The 19,802-nt window shown below is 39.6% G+C and overlaps 1 protein-coding gene across 19 annotated transcripts in view; it reads left to right on the forward strand.

The window, feature by feature from the left end:
* Positions 1-19,802, forward strand: part of ARMH3 (armadillo like helical domain containing 3) — a 173,124-nt gene that overhangs the window by 53,548 nt on the left and 99,774 nt on the right. For 17 of the 19 annotated variants that reach the window (XR_011421657.1, XR_011421652.1, XR_011421658.1 and 14 more), the window contains one exon: positions 5,273-5,361. Coding sequence is in view for 9 of the 19 variants with exons in the window: in XM_023640545.2 (XP_023496313.1) it covers positions 5,273-5,361 (89 nt within the window). In the remaining 10 variants the exon portion in view is untranslated. Of the gene's footprint in view, positions 1-5,272; positions 5,362-7,162; positions 7,219-19,802 lie in introns of all 19 variants that reach the window. The other 2 variants (XR_011421663.1, XR_011421660.1) reach the window with 1 other exon arrangement.

Here is a 19,802-nt window from a genome sequence, read left to right on the forward strand (position 1 = left end):
CCCTCCTCCCCCTAGTTCCTAACTTTTTTTGTGTTGCCTTGCTTTCTCAGTTACTTTTTCTACCTTCTCCCTAGTTGAATATCCTGAGGTTAGGGAAGATGGAGAAGATAATGAGGCGTTGAGGTAACAGAGGCTGGGCAGAAGGTTCCACCCTCAGCCTGAATTCACTTTCTTCATTACTACCCTTGGGCATATTTCCAGATCTTCGTTCCCCACCCTCCAGCCCTCTTTCCAGTTTTTGGCATTTGGAGCATCAAGTCCTTTTTAGGTGAACTTATCTGTTCCCAACTGGGCATCAGGCCAGGTTGCTACTCTCACTTCTCATTATGTACTGCTTTTCAGCAGCATACAGCAGAATGAGAAATTGAAAGCAAAATGAATTTCTGCCATTTCAGATAAATTTATAATCCTCCTGGTAAAATATGAAGAAATATGGACTGTGAAAAGACTTAATACTCAAAGCCAGAATCTGGGTCAGAAACGAAACAATTTCACATCTGTGTATGAATGCTGTAGGTACAATAATAATGAGGAAAAGTGCTTATACAAAAAAAAAAAAAAGAAACGCCTTGCCTAGAGCAGTAAGAGATGAGAAAACCCAGCCAATTTCCACTTCTGGCTGTACTTCTTGATTCTTGCTGCCACCCCTACTGCTGCCACAGGATTTGGGAGTGAGGGGAAATAGTCTCTGAGGAGAGTAAACTCTCCTTTAAGTTATTCTTATATGGAAAACTTGGACTCTTTGTAAATCACAGATTCCCAAACCTGTAGGTAGGCACCAGAAGAAAGTAGAGACTTCATTGGACTCTACAAGAAGATTTCAGATTAAAGTGGAATTGTCTTGTGTTGAAATAGAAAATGATTACATGTATAAAGGAAACTCCCCAAGAGTAAATTTGGAGTCATTCAGCCAGTATATATAGTTAAAACCGTAGCAGTTGTTTAAATTTTCTTTCTGCCTGGTAACAGTATAAGTTATTGAGACCACAAGGTTAATGATGTTACCTGTTAGGTGGCTGCAGAGGCAGGAACAGAGCCTAGGAACAGTGCAAGAGTGGATATTGATAGCTTTTGAATGCTAGGGTGTGGTGGCAGCAGGGGTCAGGGACATAGATAGTATGTCACTGCTGTTCTGCAGTGGCTCAGTGTTGGGATGGCATTGTCAGCAGAGCCAAGGTACAGGCTGTTTGGATCCAGGCCATGTGAAAAGTGCTGGCATCCAGGAATGTGCTGTGCCTGAATGGTCATGCATGGGCAGCCTCCAGCCACCCTTGCTGACTGCAACAAAGCTTTCAGCACCAGGGACCTAATCACTATCACTTTAATGAGGACGTTAATAGAAGAGTTTGTATATTCCTAAGTTAAATCATGGCTCAAACAAGGGCATCCTGTAGCTAGTGACAATTGCATTGAACAGGAGATCACACCACAATTTCTAAAAATCAACAAATGATTTGGAAACCATTAGGATGATTTACACTACAGTTTATATCACTTAGTAAGTAGTATTGATACAGATTATTTTATTTAGAGAGTGAAAGGGAATTACTTAAAATTTTTGATGTATGTATTGATTTGTATGTTAATTTATATTTATTTGTGGTTTGTAAAATATTTTTAATATCACTCCTGAGGATACTGAAGTCTTTTTTTAAATTTTTTTTTAAGATTTTATTTTTCCTTTTTCTCCCCAAAGGGCCCCCGGTACATATTTGTGTATTTTCAGTTGTGGGTCCTTCCAGTTGTGGCATGTGGGATGCCGCCCCAGCATGGCCCGATGAGCAGTGCCATGTTTGCACCCAGGATCCGAACCAGTGAAGCCCTGGGCCGCCGAAGCAGAGCATGTGAACCCAACCACTTGGCCACGGTGCTGGCCCCTTGTTTTTGTTTTCATTTGAGGAAGATTAACTCTGAGCTAACATCTGCTGCCAATCCTCCTCTTTTTTGCTGAGGAAGACTGGGTCTGGAGCTAATATCTGTGCTCATCTTCCTCTACTTTATATGTGGGACACCTGCCACAGCATGGACTGATAAGTGGTGCATAGGTCTGTGTCTGGGATCTGAACTGGTGAACCCCGGGCTGCCAAAGCGGATCGTGCAAACTTAACCACTATGCCACCAGCTGGCCCCCAAGGTTTTTGTTTTTGGGTGGAGTTTTTTCCCCTTTGACAAAAGTAGAAGGGACATTAACTTGATTTAAGAAAGGCAGTGTAAAACCTTGAGTATTTAGCTTCTTGGTTCACAGATTAACTTACTGATTTTCTCCGTATTATTCTCTCATGATCTGCCCATTGTGTTTCTAGACCCCCACTGTCAGGCACTTATAAACAAGATTGCAGTGGGATGAGCAGTTTGATGAGTTTTGACAAATGTATACATCTTTGTAATAACTATCCCAGTCAAGATATGAAACATTTCTTATCTGCCAAAAAGTTCCTTCATACCCTTTTCTAGAGGATGCTAAAACTTTAAAAATGAATTGTTTTAAATGGTGGAATTTTTAGCCGTGAAAGTAAAATATAATTGTAGAAAATTTGGAGAAAAGAGAAAAAGAGAACAGAACTCACCTATAACCCTACCATCCAAAAAAGGCAACCACTGTTAACATCAAAATTATCTTTTTGCTATGCATTTGAATATAGTTGTGACTATTATCATAGATTTAATTGTATATAATTTTGCATGCTGTTTTTTTCATTTACTGTTATAAATGTCTTTTTGTGTTGTGAAAAATTCTTCATGAATGTACTTTTTTAAGAGCATAGTGGGGTTCTGTTATGTGTACGTGTATTAGTTGGCTTGGGTTGCTGTAACAAAAAAAAAACACAGATTGGGTAGTTAAACAATGGAAATTTATTTTCTCACTATTCTGGAGGCTGGAAGTCCAGGTCAAGGTGCCAGCGCCTGTGGTTTCTCCAGAGTCCTCTCTCCTTGACTTACAGATGGCTCCCTTCTCTCTGTGTCCTCACACAGCCTTTCTTTGTGTGAGGTCACTCCTGTCTCTTCCTCTTCTTATAAGGAAGCCAGTCCTATTAGATTAGGGCCCCGCCCTTTTGACTTGATGTGACTTTAATCACTTCCTTAAAGGCATTGTCTGCAAATACAGTCACATTGGGAGTTAGGGCTTCCACATAGGAATTTTGGAGGGACATAATTTAGCACATAAGTATAATGATTTCCTTGCTGTTCTCTCAGCATTGGACATTCTTTCCACAGTTGTTTCCAATTTTCTTTTATTCTAAATAAGATTATGATGAATATCTTTTCGTATAAAGCATTTTTTTTTTTGCATTCTGGATTAAAACTAAGTTCTCTGGGGTGGCATTAGTGAGTCAAAGGATATAAACATTAAGATGATAAACAGAGATTACCAAATTGCCTCCTAAAAGGACTCTGTACCAATTTTACTTTCTCTGATAATGTATGAGTGGCTATTTTGCTGTACCTTTGTCAGCATTAAAATCTATATTAATTTGATATGCAAAAAACAGAATCTTGTTTTAATATGCCTTTTTAAAGTGAAGTTGAACATTATATAAAAATGTTAACTTTTTATATTTCCTCTCTTGGGGATGAGGGTATTTGTTGACCATTTCCTTTGCTCTTCTTTGTTATTAGGAGTGTTGTTATTGTTTCTTATCAAATTATATAAACATATATATTAAGCATAATACCCCTTTTATATGATTTGCTGCAAATGGAATTTCCCATATTGTTTGGCTTTTAATCATTAATTTTTTTTTTTTTTTATCATGGGGCCAGCCCTATGGCCGAGTGGTTAAGTTTGTGCACTCTGGTTCAGTGGCCTGGGGTTTGCTGGTTCAGATCCTGGGTGCAGACCTACATGCTACTCATCAAGCCATGCTGTGGCTGCATCTCACATAGAAGAACTAGAATGACTTACAACTAGGATATACAACTATGTATTGGGGCTTCAGGGAGGAAAAGAAAAAAAGAAAAAGAGGAAGATTGGCAGCAGATGGTAGCTCAGGGCCAATCTTCCTCACCAGAAAAAAAAAAGATCAAACAAGAGATTTTCATTTTTATGAAGTAAATTTCATCCATAGTTTCCTTTGTATTTTCATCCATGGCTTTTTAAGCTTTCAACACCACCCCCCATCAGAGATGAAAAAACAGTTGTTGTTAGGTTTATAATGTTTAAAAATGTCATTCATCTCAACCTCTTAACTGTTTATTTGGAAATACTCTCAAAAACATATATGTTGTTGGGATGTGAATAATGTTGAATATTCTAATGATCTGGAGCAGCACTGTCCAGTAGAAATTTATGTTACAATAGAAAAGTTTTATGTATCTGCTGTTCAGTATGGTGGCCACTAGCCACATGTGGCTATAGAGCATTTTATATGTGGTTAGTAAACCTGAAGGACTGAATTTTTAATTTAACTTTTAATGTAAATAAAATTTTAGATTTAAATTGTATTTAAAATTTAAAGTAAAAACAAATAGATCTAAAGACTTAAAGTCTTTAATTTTGTTTTCATATCTTATGTTTGCAACTCTGAATGGAGTAGTCTAATTTGGGTCCACTGGTGCATCCGTCCTCTGAGGAAAGATACTCAAGGACATGGTATCAGTAGTGCCTGATTGACTGTTGACCTGTATGTGGTTATGTCTCCTTTTCCTAGTGATAAGGGCAATCAGCACAAGCAGCATGTGTGTGTGTGGTGGGGGTGAATTCATCCAACAGAAAGCAGCAGGTAGAAGTGTTGGTCCCACTCATGTAAATAGTAATCTTTTCTATACATGTTAAAGATTTTGTTCTTATTATCTGTAAACTAAATCAGGGTATAGGGCATTGCTCCAGTCTCTGATGCATATCCAGTGAAATAAATGATTATCAGGAACTAAGACCAGGTGTCTGCCCCTCTTGAAGACAAGATATCTGTCCCACACAGAGACCAGATACCTGGTCCACTTGGAGAACAGCCCCCTATATAACTGGCCTGTGGTCTTTGTTCCGTAAGGTGGTTATTTCGTACGTTAGTCAGCTATCTTCCCCCTTGCTAGCAAGCTGTAATAAAACTCTTTCTGTCCTACCACCTTGCCTCTTGACTATTGGCAGTGTCTTCAGGCAATCAGATGACCCCCCTTGGGCAGTAACAGAAGTTCTTTTCTTTTGCATCTGTACAGGGTCATATCCCCTGTCTTTAGTGGCCTCAGCAAAGCTGCCTCACTAAAGAAAGGCCATCAGTGGTGAGTTGCACCATATTCTTAGGCTTAACCCAAGTTTTCTCTTTCTCTGTTACAGGCGCTGCATTCAGGTAGTTCATAAACTACTTTGCTACCAGAAGAAGTGTAGAGTACGCCTGCATTACACCTGGCGGGAACTCTGGTCAGGTAACTTTCTCTTTTGAATTCATTCTCTTTTTCTGTATTTTATGAGCCTCTAGGCCTGGGCACAAGAGGAAATTGTTTTTCAGCCTTTTTAGTTTGTTTAGGATGCTTCTATTTCCATTTATACTTTCTGTCATTTCAGCCTTCTTCTAATACAGAACTGGGCATGGCACTCATCTATTCCGTGCTTTCTCTCTTGTTCCTTCTCCTCCTTGTATTTTTTTGTCAGGTGGTAGAAACAATTAAATATTTCTTGAGTTCTAGTGATTCTTCCTTTGAGTAAGAGTGAGGTAGGGGAGGAGTCGGCACAAACTTGGATTCTCCCTCGCTTCCGTTTGGTAACAGCATATGGACTATAGGGAGGCTTCTGTCTGTTTCCTCAAGATGAGTAACCTCAGGAGGAATGTTACAGGGAGAGGGGGTGGGGAGGGGGTGGAGAGATGGGGGGAACCCTGTTCTTTGTCTTACATCTGGCATTATTACTGTTTACAGACAGTATCACTTGTACTACTCCCCCTGTGCCAGAGACAAAAACAGCAAATTACAGTGTTTACTTTTGTCTTTATCCATTTGGTAGCCCAGCAAAGTCACTGCCATCTCTGCAGGGGGGAAGTGGCTCTTCTCTAAGGGTACAATTAATGATGGCTTGCCACCCCTTTCTTTTGTGCAATTAAATTGGAGGTTTTAAGAAAGCAGAGGAGACATGTTCCCTGAGGCATTCACTTGCTGATAGATCCTGTGGCTTTTGTGACCTGATGGTACAATAGTCTTCTCCAGATGATTATAGTGATAAATGGTAGCCCCACTCATGGGAGAGCTTCTCTGTATTCTCAGCAGAGGAGGGTGTGTTAGTGTCAGAGGCTTTATAAGAAACCCCGCCCCTTCCATGCAATTTATCTCACTTGTTGTGACACATGGTTTCCTCCCAACCCAGTTTGGCTTTCTAAATTTAGTCCTCCGTAATGGGAAGTAGAGATCTTTAATTAATGGATTAGCAGGTTCTTTGCCGTTCCTGCCTATGGTGGTGAAGAGGGAATAGGAGAATAACACTAAGTGGCAATCATGGCATTTTGGTATTTTAGTACAAAAGAGTGTGATTGTGTGAGAGTTTGAGATGAGGGAATGTCAGAAGATCTAAAGAGAGATGAAAAGAGATCGAAATAACTAAAATTAGTAGAATTTCTTAGGCGGGAACAAATAATTGTTTTTTAACATAAAGGTCTACTATGATTGCATATCGATAGTTATATGATTGTTAGGCTCTAAAAATTTAAGAATAAAGAGAAAACACAAAAATGATGCAAATCTGTGGATGTTGGTACATTTGTAGGACTTAAAACGAGTATAAGTGGTTTACGTCTATAACTGATAGTTACACATTGTAGTACTAAAGAGTTGGTGGTAGTAGTTGTTTTTGCCTACTTTTGATTCTCTTCTGGTTTTATTTTCGCTTTTATTCCATTTGCTTTCCTTTGTATCCTGGCCATCCCGTCTCTGGCCCCTGGGATGTCTCTAGCTTTTCTCTGATTCTCATTATCTGTCGTCCTCTTCCTCATTGTCCTGTTCCATTGCCTTTTCCACATTGCCTTCTACTGTTCATCCTGGCCTGTCTCACTGGGGCCTGGGGCTTCCTATTACTCTCCTACCTCCACTTTGTGTGTCCTTTGTGCTTTTCTTGTCATATGTTTTACTTGAGATATGTTATAAACCCCAAAATACATTGCCATCATTTTTGTTTAAAGAGGCAGTATTTTTTTAAAGAGATTAAAAAATGCTTTTTATATTTATCTTTTCTGGATCTTAGCATTTCCCCATTCTGGCTAGGAAATTGTGAGGCAGATCGTTCTTTATCCTGTGTTGGTGAGTTGACTTTATTATGTCTTTGAGTACTTTCTGTCATGTTCAGCTCTGTTTGTAATTATGTGCTATCTCAGGACTGATTGCTTGGCATTCTAGGCTCTCGGTAGGTTGAGAGGAGGTTTATACGAGTGTCATTAGTGAGGCCTGGATGAGTGCTTGTTCCTAAGGCGTAGGTATTTGTACTAGAGTTCTCTGCCAAGTGAGGTAAGCTCTTTTTGCTATACATACTGGGTGAACCACCCTGGAACCCTGGCTCCACGTGTTCATACGTGGAATGCACAGTGAGATGCAGAGCAGTGGGTGTTAAGGAAAGCTGCAAAATGCTACACTACATCTGATGCATCAGAGCCCATAATAATATGTAATATTGCAACCAGTGAATATAAATGTGGCTGTGGTGGGTCCACCTACTCCTTGGCTGGTACTACCCCTCATATGTTGGTATGCCCATGTTTTCACTCTTTCTTTGCTTTTTAGGCTTAACCAATTTGAGGGAGATGTGTGAAACTCATCATGGCAAATATGCTTAGGCGTATAGATGCTTGCTCATAGACGTGCTGCAAAATTTCATTGAATTTTATTTATAAATAAGACTGGTGAGGCATATGTTGATAGATTGGACACACAGAAGTGCTTGGGTGTCTAGGAATCAGTTGGCTAGGGTGCAGATGCCTTTTGTCATTTGGAATGTAGGTGTGTAGTCTCACTGCACTTTGCATGGTGATTTTTATTCTTATGATGTTTGACTACAGTAGCTCTTGTTATTGGGGAGGTAGCCAGAGGTTGCCCTCCACATTCCTATATTGAATTCTCAGGTTTGGTCTTATGGATGAGGAGCAGCCAACTGTATTAGTTTGGGGTTTAATCCTGCCTGTTGGTTTTACAGATACAAGCCCTGACCTACTCCATGCTGCCACTGTCTATTTATACGATGCCTGTCACCATGGTATCTGAGTATGTGGGGGAAATATATTTAGGTTAACTTCAGCTAGAATATGGAAAGGAAGAAGTCCTCCCTCTCTCATTGCCTTCTTTTTATCAATCACTGTTTTTCACCAAGTTATGGAAAGTTCAAAAGCTCTTCTCTGACCTCTAGGCTACCCAGATCTCCTATTTGAGTAAATGGTTAGGTTGTGAAACTTTCCTCTGATAGAGATAGGAAACTGGGTTTCAGGATAAGATCCTTGTGAAAAAGTTCTTTACCTTTGAGAATACAATGAAAGATATAATCTTTGCGTCCAGAAAAATTTCTGTTTTCACATACATTTTGTCTCTAATTTTGTCTCTAATTTCAGAGAGTTCATGGACCCTCTCAAGCCCATTCATGATCCCATGTTAAGAATCTGGTCTTAATTTTAGGTTTCATGGCCTCCCAATTAATTCTGTTTTCACAGAAGATCTTAGTATTTGGTTAAATATTTTTTCTTTATTTACTAATTGTACTGCATTCCTCCTGGTAATTTTAGCTTAGCATTCTCCTCTCTGAACTTCTTGAGGCTAAAGACCACATTGGTCACCATGTTTTATTTCCTGTGTCTTCCTACAGCACTTTTGGCTTCTATTTTAGCATATCACATTATTTTCCTATGTTTGCATATGTCTGTATGATGATTTGTATAAATATCTATGTTTCCTCTTAAATTAAGTTCCTGGAGGGCAGGACCTGTGTTTTAATCATTGTTTTATCGCCAGCAGCACACTACTTGGCTTATAATAGAGGCTCAGAAAACATTTGAATGAATAAATAAATGGATGAATCGATATGTAGAATTTCCATTAATGATGAATCAACATTTTTTTAAAGGGGGCTGGCTCCGTGGCTGAGTGGTTAAGTTCGCGCGCTCCGCTGCGGCGGCCCAGGGTTTGGATCCTGGGCACGTTCATGGCACCGCTCGTTGGGCCACGTTGAGGCGGCGTCCCACATCCCACAACTAAGAAGGACCTGCAACTAAGATATACAACTATGTACGGGGTTTGGGAAGATAAAGCAGGAAAAAAAAAAAGATTGGCAACAGTTGTTAGCTCAGGTGCCAATCTTAAAAACAAAACAAAACATTCTTTTAAAGCAGCACAGTGTTGTGTTTGGGCCTCAAAACAGTAACAACAATAATAATAGAACCCAGAAGGATGTTTGTTGTCATGTTTCTGTTGAGCTGACTTCATCACCTTTTATTTGAGTTGTTGATGTGAAAGGGAGTGGTGGGTAATTTCTCTTTCCTTTGTCTCTCTCTTCCTTACCTACAGATACATGGATTGCTTTTAACCAAGTAAAAATGGAAACTTTGATGGTTTCTAAGCCATTAACCAAAGAATGAGCAGAATGTTGAGAGAGAAGCATGTAATTGTTGGAGAGGGAAATACTTGAACAGAGCTTCATGGAGTCAGCTTATTTTACTTCCATTGCAGGCAGAAGGGGCATTGGGGAGGTAGCCTGCATTTAAATAGTGTAGCTTTCCACAGTCTGAAAACATGGGTTGATTTAAAGGCAGATTTATACTGGCATTTTATATTCGACATTTATGTATGTATCACGGTGATTCTTACCCTTTCACTCTGCCACATCCCTGGATGATAAGTCATTATTTTTATCACCATTTGTTGGGGAAGGGAGTGGAGGTATAGAAGGGTAAGTGACTTGCTAAGGATCATGGAACCAGACACTAAACAGAGTCATGATTAGAACTTACAGTTCCTGACTCCTGTGCTCGGATGCAGATCACTAGGCAACATTTGCTCCCTCCAGGAAGAAAGGCTCCCAAAGCCCCCAAAACAGTCTGTTCAGCTTCACTGTGCTAAATAGCATCCAAAACATTCACAGCTTTGTGAAAAAGAGAAACTGTACATGGCCTGACCTTTCAGATACCTACTGGGAAAAATGGAAAGCCCAGAGAGTGTCACAGTTTTCTGGATCCAGCTGGCTGGCTCATCACTGGCAGAAGCCTGTGACCTCATGGTTAGGTACACCTTGAGACTAGGAATTGAGAGCCTTTCGTTGGAAGCTTGTCATACTGTAGGTGTTATACAGGACTGAAAATTTTCAGGAGAAAGACTGACTTGAGCCATAGATTTATCTGGCAGTTCTTGTATAGGTATAGCTTTGACAGTTTGGCAGCCCCTCCTGATTTTGGGAAACTATCCTTTGAACTTTCAATTGTCTGCTTCTTTTAGTTTAGTTTCTTTTTTAAACTTTTTATTTTGATGTAATTATAGACTCACAGGAAGTTGCAAAAATAGTACAGAGAATTTTTATACCCTTCAACCAGCTTCCTCCAATGGTAACATCTTATATAACTCTACAATATTGCTTCTTTTAGTTTTGAAGAGGTTATCTAGGTGGGAAAGAGCATAGCAGTAAACAGCTAGAGTAGATGGGAAGAGGCATTTTGGCAGCTGTTATTGCTATTTTGTTTTTAAAATTGCTTTTTAAATTGTCCTTTTCTTTCTCCTAAATTTTCTCTGATTTAGGGGAATATGTTACTAAATGTAGTCTAGGCTCGATGTGCCTAATTAAGGCTGCTCTGGCTTCCACGTGCAAAGAAATGGAGGCTTCTTTCTTCTATGGAAAACCAATTCCTCTCAAAGTTAGGATGTTCTAATATAGGGGCATTAGAAAGTATTTCTCTATTTCCGTAATTTTATGAGAGATTCTGTATATCAATGTAGAAAGCTCCAGGACTGAAAAAGAATGCCAGGAAACTCTTTTTTCCTTCAAATTCACCACATTTGGCTGAATCCAAAATTTACCCTATTTTGAATCTTTTTCTCATTCCCCTCAGAAACTTGGCAGAAGCAAAAGATAAGAATATCTAACAGGTTTAGACTGTTAGAGGGAGAAAAAGCTTCCCTCCCGAAAGCCCCTAAAAGAGTGAGAAATCTCTGTTCTTTTCTTTGCACATGGAGTCATTTCCTATCTAGAGAAACATCAACTCTCGTAGGCCTATTAGCATCTTGTCAACTGAAAGAGGCAGAGGAAGGAGTAGCTGTGCTTTTGTTGCTCAGCCTATGCTAGTTCCAAAGGAACACATCATTTGGTTTCATAAGTTATCATCGTTTCCTGCATCTCAAGCAAGCGGGACAAGTCTGTTATTGGTTTTCTATCATTTTCACAGAAAGTAAAGTTCTTGGTCTACATTAGATGGCTCCACTGAGACATGGTCTCGTTGACTGTTAGATTCTTTTTTTTTTTTTTTTTTTTTTAAAGATTTTATTTTTTCCTTTTTCTCCCCAAAGCCCCCCGGTACATAGTTGTATATTCTTTGTTGTGGGTCCTTGTAGTTGTGGCATGTGGGACGCTGCCTCAGCGTGGTTTGATGAGCAGTGTCATGTCCGCGCCCAGGATTCGAACCAACGAAACACTGGGCCGCCTGCAGCGGAGCGCGCGAACTTAACCGCTCAGCCACGGGGCCAGCCCCGACTGTTAGATTCTTAAAGGGTAATTTTGGCTATCTCTCAGTTGGGTAATGTTGGAAAAAATAAGCAGGTGGTATAGGACCCTAGAAGAAGACAGTGGCTTCTAAGTATGCTTAGTTAGAGGCAACTGCACAGGAATGCGGTGTATGGGATCCTGCATTTCCCAGACTTTAAGTTCCATTTGGGAACTTTCACATAAAAGCTCATTTTCCTGACAAAGAAGAGGGTGGACAGTAGCTATGAGGATCACAGTATCCTCAAGTAAATGGAGAATTGGAGATAGTTGAGAATCTTATTTTCCCTTTTAGCAGATAGACTAGACTTCAGTAGCAAGGAAAACAATAAGACAGAACCTAACTTCCGTTTAAAGAAAGGATTTGTTCTTCTTTCCAGTTCATCAAGAGGGGTGTGGAGCCTTTAGGCAGTGTAGGTTGTTGACATACTGAATTTTGTTTTTATTGTGCTAAAATAGACAAAACAAAATTTACCATCTTAACCATTTTTAAAAAATTTTATTGAAGTCATAATAGTTTATAACATTGTGAAATTTCAATTGTATATTATTATTTGTCAGTCACCATATAAATGTGCCCCTTCACCCCTCATGCCCACCCCCTAACCCCCTTCCCTTCTGGTGACCACTAAACTGTTCTCTTTGTCTGTGTGTTAGTTCATCTTCCACATATGAGTAATATCATATGATGTTTGTCTTTCTCTTTCTGGCTTATTTTGCTTAACATAAGACCCTCTAGGTCCGTTCATGTTGTTGTGAATGGAATGATTTTGTCTTTTTTTATGGCTAAGTAGTATTCCATTGTGTATATATACCACATCTTCTTTATCCAATCATCATTGGGCACTTGGGTTACTTCCACTTCTTGGCTATAGTGAATAATGCTACAGTGAACATAGGGGTGCATAAATCTAGTTGAATTGTTGATTTCAAGTTCTTTGGATAAATATTCCAGTGGTGGGATAGCTGGGTCACATGGTATTTCTATTTTTGATTTTTTGAGAAATCTCCATTGAAGTCTCCACTGTTTTCCATAGTGGCTGCAAGAGTTTGCATTCCCACCAGCAGTGTGAGGGTTCCCTTTTCTCCACATCCTCTCCAACATTTATTATTTTTTGTCTTGGTAGTTATAGCCATTCTAACGGGTGTAAGGTGGTATCTCATTGTAGTTTTGATTTGCATTTCCCTCATGACTAGTGATGTCGAACATCTTTTTATGTGCCTATTGGCCCTCTGTATATCCTCTTTGGAAAAATGTCTGTTCATATCCTCTGCCCATTCTTTGATTGGGTTGTTTGGTTTTTGTTGTTGAGTTGTGTGAATACTTTATATAATTTGGAGATTAACCCTTGTCGGATATATGATTTGTAAATGTTTTCTCCCAGTTGGTGGGTCGTCTTTTCATTTTTTTTTTTTTTTAAAGATTTTATTTTTTCCTTTTTCTCCCCAAAGCCCCCCGGTACATAGTTGTGTATTCTTCGTTGTGGGTTCTTCTAGTTGTGGCATGTGGGACGCTGCCTCAGCGTGGTCTGATGAGCAGTGCCATGTCCGCGCCCAGGATTCGAACCAACGAAACACTGGGCCGCCTGCAGTGGAGCTCGCGAACTTAACCACTCGGCCACAGGGCCAGCCCCTCGTCTTTTCATTTTGAACCTGCTTTCCTTTGCCTTGTAGAAACTCTTTAGTCTGATGAAGTCCCACTTATTTATTTTTTCTTTTGTTTCCCTTGTCTGAGTAGGCATGGTTTTCGAAAAGATCCTTCTAAGCCTGATGTCAAAGAGTGTACTGCGTACATTTTCTTCTAGGATTTTTATGGTTTCATGTCTTACCTTCATGTCTTTGATCCATTTTCAGTTAATTTTTGTGTATTGTGAAAGATAATGGTCTACTTTCATTCTTTTGCATGTGGCTGTCCAGTTTTCCCAACACCATTTCCTGAAGAGACTTTCCTTTCTCCATTGAATGTTCTTAGCTCCTTTGTTGAAGATTAGCTGTCTGTAGATGTGTGGTTTTATTTCTGGGCTTTCAGTTCTCTTCCATTGATCTTTGTGTCTGTTTTTGTACCAGTACCATGTTGATTTGATTGCTATAGCTTTGTAGTATATTTTGAAGCCAGGGATTGTGATGCATTCATCTTTTTTCTTTTTTTCTCGGGATTGCTTTGGCCAGTTGGGGTCTTTTGTTGCCCCATATGAATTTTAGGATTCTTTGTTCTGTTTCCATGAAGAATATCATTGGGATTCTGATTTGGATTGCATTGAATCTGTAGAATCCTTCAGGTAGTATGGACATTTTAACTATGTATATTCTTCCATTCCACGTGCATGGAATATCTTTCCATTTCTTTATGTCATCATTGATTTCTTTCAGTAATCTCTTATAGTTTTCATTGTATAGGTCTTTCACCTCCTTGGTTAAATTTATTCCTAGATATTGTATTCTTTTTGTTGCGATTGTAAATGGGATTGTATTCTTGAGTTCTCTTTCTGTTAGACTGTAGTAGAGTATAGGAATGCAACTGATTTTTGTAAGTTGATTTTGTACACTACAACTTTGCTGTAGTTGTTTATTATTTCTAGTAATTTTCTGATGGATTCTTTAGGGTTTCTATATATAAAATCATGTCATCTGCAAACAGTGAAAGTTTCACTTCTTCATTGCTTATTTGGACTCCTTTTATTTGTTTTCCTTGCCTCATTGCTCTGGCCAAAGCCTCCAGTACTATGTTGAATAAGACTGGTGAAAGTGGGCACTCTTGTCTTGTTCCTGTTCTCAGAGGGATGGCTTTCAGTTTTTCCCCATTGAGTATGATGTTGGCTGTGAGTTTGTCACATATGGGCTTTATTATGTTGAGGTACTTTCCTTCTGTACCCGTTTTATTGAGAGTTTTTATCATAAATGGATGTTAGTTCTTGTCAAATGCTTTCTCTGCATCTGTTGAGATGATTATGTGGTTTTTGTACCTCATATTTTTAGTGTGGTGTATCACATTGATTGATTTTCAGATGTTCAACTGTCCCTGTGTCCCAGGTATAAATCCCACTTGATCATGGTGTATGATCCTTTTACTGTATTGCTGTATTTGGTTTGCCAGTATTTTGTTGAGGATTTTTACATTTATGTTCATCAGTGATATTGGTCTATAAGTTTCCTTCTTTGTGTTGTCCTTATCTGGCTTTGGGATCAGGGTGATGTTGGCCTCACAGAATGAGTTAGGAAGTGTTTCATCTTCTTCAATTTTTGGAATAGTTTGAGAAGGATAGGTATTAAATCATCTTTGAATGTTTGGTAGAATTCTCCAGAGAAGCCGTCTGGTTCTGGTCTGTTATTTTATTTTTTTATTTTTTTTTTTTAAAGATTTTATTTTTTCCTTTTTCTCCCCAAAGCCCCCCGGTACATAGTTGTATATTCTTCGTTGTGGGTCCTTCTAGTTGTGGTATGTGAGACGCTGCCTCAGCGTGGTCTGATGAGCAGTGCCATGTCCGCGCCCAGGATTTGAACCAACGAAACACTGGGCCGCCTGCAGCGGAGCGCGCAAACTTAACCACTCGGCCACGGGGCCAGCCCCCTGGTCTGTTATTTTGGGGGAAGTTTTTGATTCTGTTTCAGTCTCTTTACTTGTGATTGGTCTATTCAGATTCTCTATTTCTTCTTGATTCAGTTTTGGGAAGTTGTTTGGGATAAAAGAATTTATCCGGGGCTGGCCCCATGGCCGAGTGGTTAAGTTCGCGCGCTCCGCTGCAGGCGGCCCAGTGTTTCGTTGGTTCGAATCCTGGGCGTGGACATGGCACTGCTCATCAGACCACGCTGAGGCAGCGTCCCACATGCCACACCTAGAAGAACCCACAACGAAGAATATACAACTATGTACCGGGGGGCTTTGGGGAGAAAAAGGAAATAATAAAATCTTTAAAAAAAAAAAAAAAAAAAAGAATTTATCCATTTCTTCTAGGTTGTCCAATTTGTTGGCATATAGTTTTTCACCGTATTCTCTTATAATCCTTTGTATTTCTGTGGTATCTATTCTAATTTCTCCTCTTTCATTTCTAATTTTATTTATTTTTCTTAGTGAGTCTAGCTAAGAGTTTGTCAATTTTGTTTATCTTCTCAAAGAACCAGCTCTTAGTTTCTTTGTATTTCCTACTTTTCTTTTGGTTTTTATTTCATTTATTTCTGCTCTAATTTTTATTATTTACCTCTTTCTGCTGACTTTGGGCTTTGTTCTTCCTTTTCTAGTTCTGTTAGGTGTAGTTTAAGGTTACTTATTTGAGATTTTTATTGTTTGTTAAGGTGGGCCTTTATTGCTATAAATTTCCCTCTTAAGACTGCTGTTGCTGCATCCCATATGAGTTGATATGGTGTATTTTCATTTTAATTTATCTCCAGATATTTTTTGATTTCTCCTTTAATTTCGTCATTGCCATTGGTTGTTCAGTTGCATGTTGTTTAGTGTACACATATTGTCACTTTCCCAGCTTTTTTCTTGTAGTTGCTTTCTAGTTTCATAGCGTTATGGTTGGAAAAGATGCTTGATATGATTTCAATCTTCTTAAATTTATTGAGGCTTGCCTTGTTTCCCAACATATGGTATATCTTTGAGAATGTTCCCTGTGCTCTTGAGAAGAATGTGTATTCTGCTGATATTGGATGGAGTGTTCTATATATATCTACTAAGTCCATCTAGTCTAGTTTTTTGTTTAATTCCAGTATTTCCTTGTTGACTTTCTGTCTGGATGATCTATCCATTGATGTAAGTGGAGTGTTGAGGTCCCCTACTATTATTGTGTTGCAGTTAATTTCTCTCTTTAGGTCTGTTTGTCTTCTATCCCTTTACTCTGAGGCTGTGTTTGTCTTTAGTACTGAGATGTGTTTCCTGGAGGCGGCGTATTGTTGGGTCTTGTTTTTTAATCCATCCAGCTACTCTATATCTTTTGATTGGAGAATTCAATCCATTTACATTTAGAGTGATTATTGATATATCAGGGCTTAGTACTGCCATTTATCGCTTGTTCTTAGCTTTTTATGTATTTCCTTTGTTTCTTGTCCTGTGTATTTCCAAATGCTAGCCCTATTTGGTGTTTCTCTTGATGATAATTTTCTCTTTATCATTTGTGTCTCTGTTCTGCTTTTTTCTTTAGTGGTTACCATGAGGTCTGTATAAAAGAGCTTGTAGATGAGATAGTCCATTTTCTGATAGCCTCTTATTTCCTTAGTCTAAGCAGGTACCATCTCTTTCCTCTTTCCTAAGTTATTGTTGTCACAACTCAATCTGTTTTCTGTTATGAGTTTGTGATTAAAATAAAGTGCTCATAGTTATTTTTGATGCTTTCACTCTCTTTATCTTTAGTGTTATAACTGTTTGCTAATCTGTTCTGATAGAGACCTATAATTTTCTGATTTTGTCACTCTGTTTATCTCCTTGCTCAAGGCTTTGTAAACCCTTTTTGTGTTTTTTGGTATGAGGGCCATCTTGATAATTTGTTTTTTTTTTTTTTTGAGGAAGGCTGGCCCTGAGCTAACATCCGTGCCCATCTTCCTCTACTTTATCTGTGGGTTGCCTACCACAGCATGGCATGCCACGCGGTGCCATGTCCGCATCTGGGATCTGAACCGGCAAACCCTGGGCTGCAGAGAAGTGGAATGTGTGAACTTAACCGCTGCACCACCAGGCCGGCCCCGCCTCTTGATCATTTCTTGTAGGGTTGGGGAGGTCTTGTGGCAGTGAACTCCCTCAGCTTTTGTTTATCTGGGAAATTTTTATTTCACTGTTGTATCTGAAGGATAGTTTTGCTGGGTAGAGTACTCTTGGCTGAAAGTTTTTGTCTTTAGAATTCTGAATATATCATTCTACTCTCTCCTAGCTTGTATGGTTTCTGCTGAGAAATCTACTGAAAGCCTGATAGGGGTTTCTTTGTAGGTTATTTTCTTCCGCCTTGCTGCTCTTAATATTTTTTCTTTGTCGTTGACTTTTGCTGGTTTTACTAATAAATGCCTTGGAGAAAGTCTTTTTAAATTGATGCAATTAGGAGTTCTCTTAGCTTTATTTACATGTACTTTCAGCTCCTTCTCCATGTTTGGGAAGTTCTCAGCTATTCTTTCTTTGAACAAGCCCTCTACTCCTTTCTCCCTCACTTCTCCCTCTGGGATACCTATAATCCTTATGTTGCATTTCCTAGTTGAGTTGGATAGTTCTTGGAGAATTTCTTCATTTCTTTTTAGTTTTAGTTCTCTCTGCTCCTCCATCTGCAGCATTTCTACATTTCTCTCCTCTAAATTACTGATTCTGTCCTCCATAATATCACCTCTGTTTGTTAAGGACTCCAGATTTTTCTTTATCTTATTCATTGTGTTTTTCATCTCCAACATTTCTGATTTCTTTTTTAAAGTTTCAGTCTCTTTTGTGAAGAATTCTTCTGTTCACTAATTTTATTCCTGAGATCATTAATCTGTCTTTCTGAGTTTTCTCATAACTCGTTGAGTTTCTTTATCATAACTATTTTGATTTCTCTGTCATTTAGATTGTAAACTTCTGTGACTTCAGGATTGATTTCTGGGTACTTGTCATTTACCTTCTGCTCTGGGCATGTTAATATACTTCATGCTATTTGATGGGGTGGACCTTTGTTGTCACACAGTGGTGGTATCTGGTAGCAGATTCTACCTGCCACCACTGGGGGCTGGGGCTGGAGCTGGAGCTGTGTTTTCTGAGCCCTCTGTGACCTCTGACAGATGTGCCGGTCTGTTGGAAGCTGTGCCAACAGGGTCCATCTCTGTTTGCCTGCTGGCTACTTCTTTGCATATGCATGCATAGGCTCTCTGGTGGGGATCCCTTACTCTGGCCTACCGTCTGAGCTGGTATGCCAGACGGGCAGGGCAGCGAGGGGTGCTTTCTTTTGTGTGCATGATCCTGCGTACCCCCACTCTGCACTCACTGCCCACCTGGGCTGCTTGGCTTGGTGTGGACGCCTGCATGATTGCTTAGCCACCTAGGTGCAAAGCATTTCCAGAGGCTGGGAGGCAACTCTGAGAGTGCAAGTGTTCCTGTGGAGGGCTGCCCTTTCCCCCTTCTCCTCTCAGGGTCACGTACCAGCTGCCTTGCGAGGTCCTGCACCCTAGTTCACTGCTGCTCGGGAAGGAGAGGAGATCCCCTTCCCTCCTTTCACTGCCTCCCCGGGGGGGTGTCCAGCACCCCCACCTTCAGATGTATGGCTGTGTGGATCTCTCAGACATCTGTTATGTTGCATGAATGTCTCTCTTGGTTCATGAATGTCCTTTTCATGTATGTTAGTGGGGTGAGACTAAGGGAAGAGCTCATTCTGCCATGATATGCTGATGTCACTCTCCCTAACCACTTTTAAAACTAATTAATTTTTGGGGGGGTAGGGACCTGGCCCCGTGGCTGAGTGGTTAAGTTTGTGCGCTCTACTTTGGTGGCCCAGGGTTTTGCTGGTTTGGATCTGGGCCCAGACCTTGCACCGCTCGTCAAGCCATGCTGAGGCAGCGTCCCACATAGCACAACCAGAAGGACCTACAACTAGAATATACAACTATGTACTGGGGGGCTTTGGGGAGAAGAAGAAGAAGAAAAAAAAGAGATTAGCAACAGACGTTAGCTCAGGGCCAATCTTTAAAAAAAAGGTATATATATTTTTTTATTTGAGGTAACATTGGTTTATAATATGGTATAGGTTTCAGGTGTACAGTATTATAATTTGACATCTGTATATACTACACTGTGCTCATCACAAAAATTGCAGTTTCCATTTGTCATCATATAATTGACCTCTTTTACCCATTTTGTCCTCCCCCCATCTTAACCATTTTTAGGTATACAGGTTCACTAGTATTAAATACATTCACATTGTTATGTAGCCATCACCACCATCTTTCCCTGTAACTCTTTTCATCTTGTAAAACTGAAATTCTATACCTATTAAACAATAACTCCCCAATCCCCCCTCTCCCCAACAACCACCATTCTAATTTCTGTCTTCATGATTTTGACTACTCTAAATACCCCATGTAAGTGGAATCTTACAGTGTTTGTCTTTTTGTGAATGGCTTATTTCACTTAACATAATGTTCTCAAGGTTCTAGAAGTCAGATTCTCCCCCTTCCTCAGAGTTTTCTTTTTTATTACTTTTGTTGGTTGGTTTTGTTT

Source organism: Equus caballus, chromosome 1 (assembly GCF_041296265.1).
Source record: "Equus caballus isolate H_3958 breed thoroughbred chromosome 1, TB-T2T, whole genome shotgun sequence".
Lineage (NCBI taxonomy): Eukaryota > Metazoa > Chordata > Mammalia > Perissodactyla > Equidae > Equus > Equus caballus.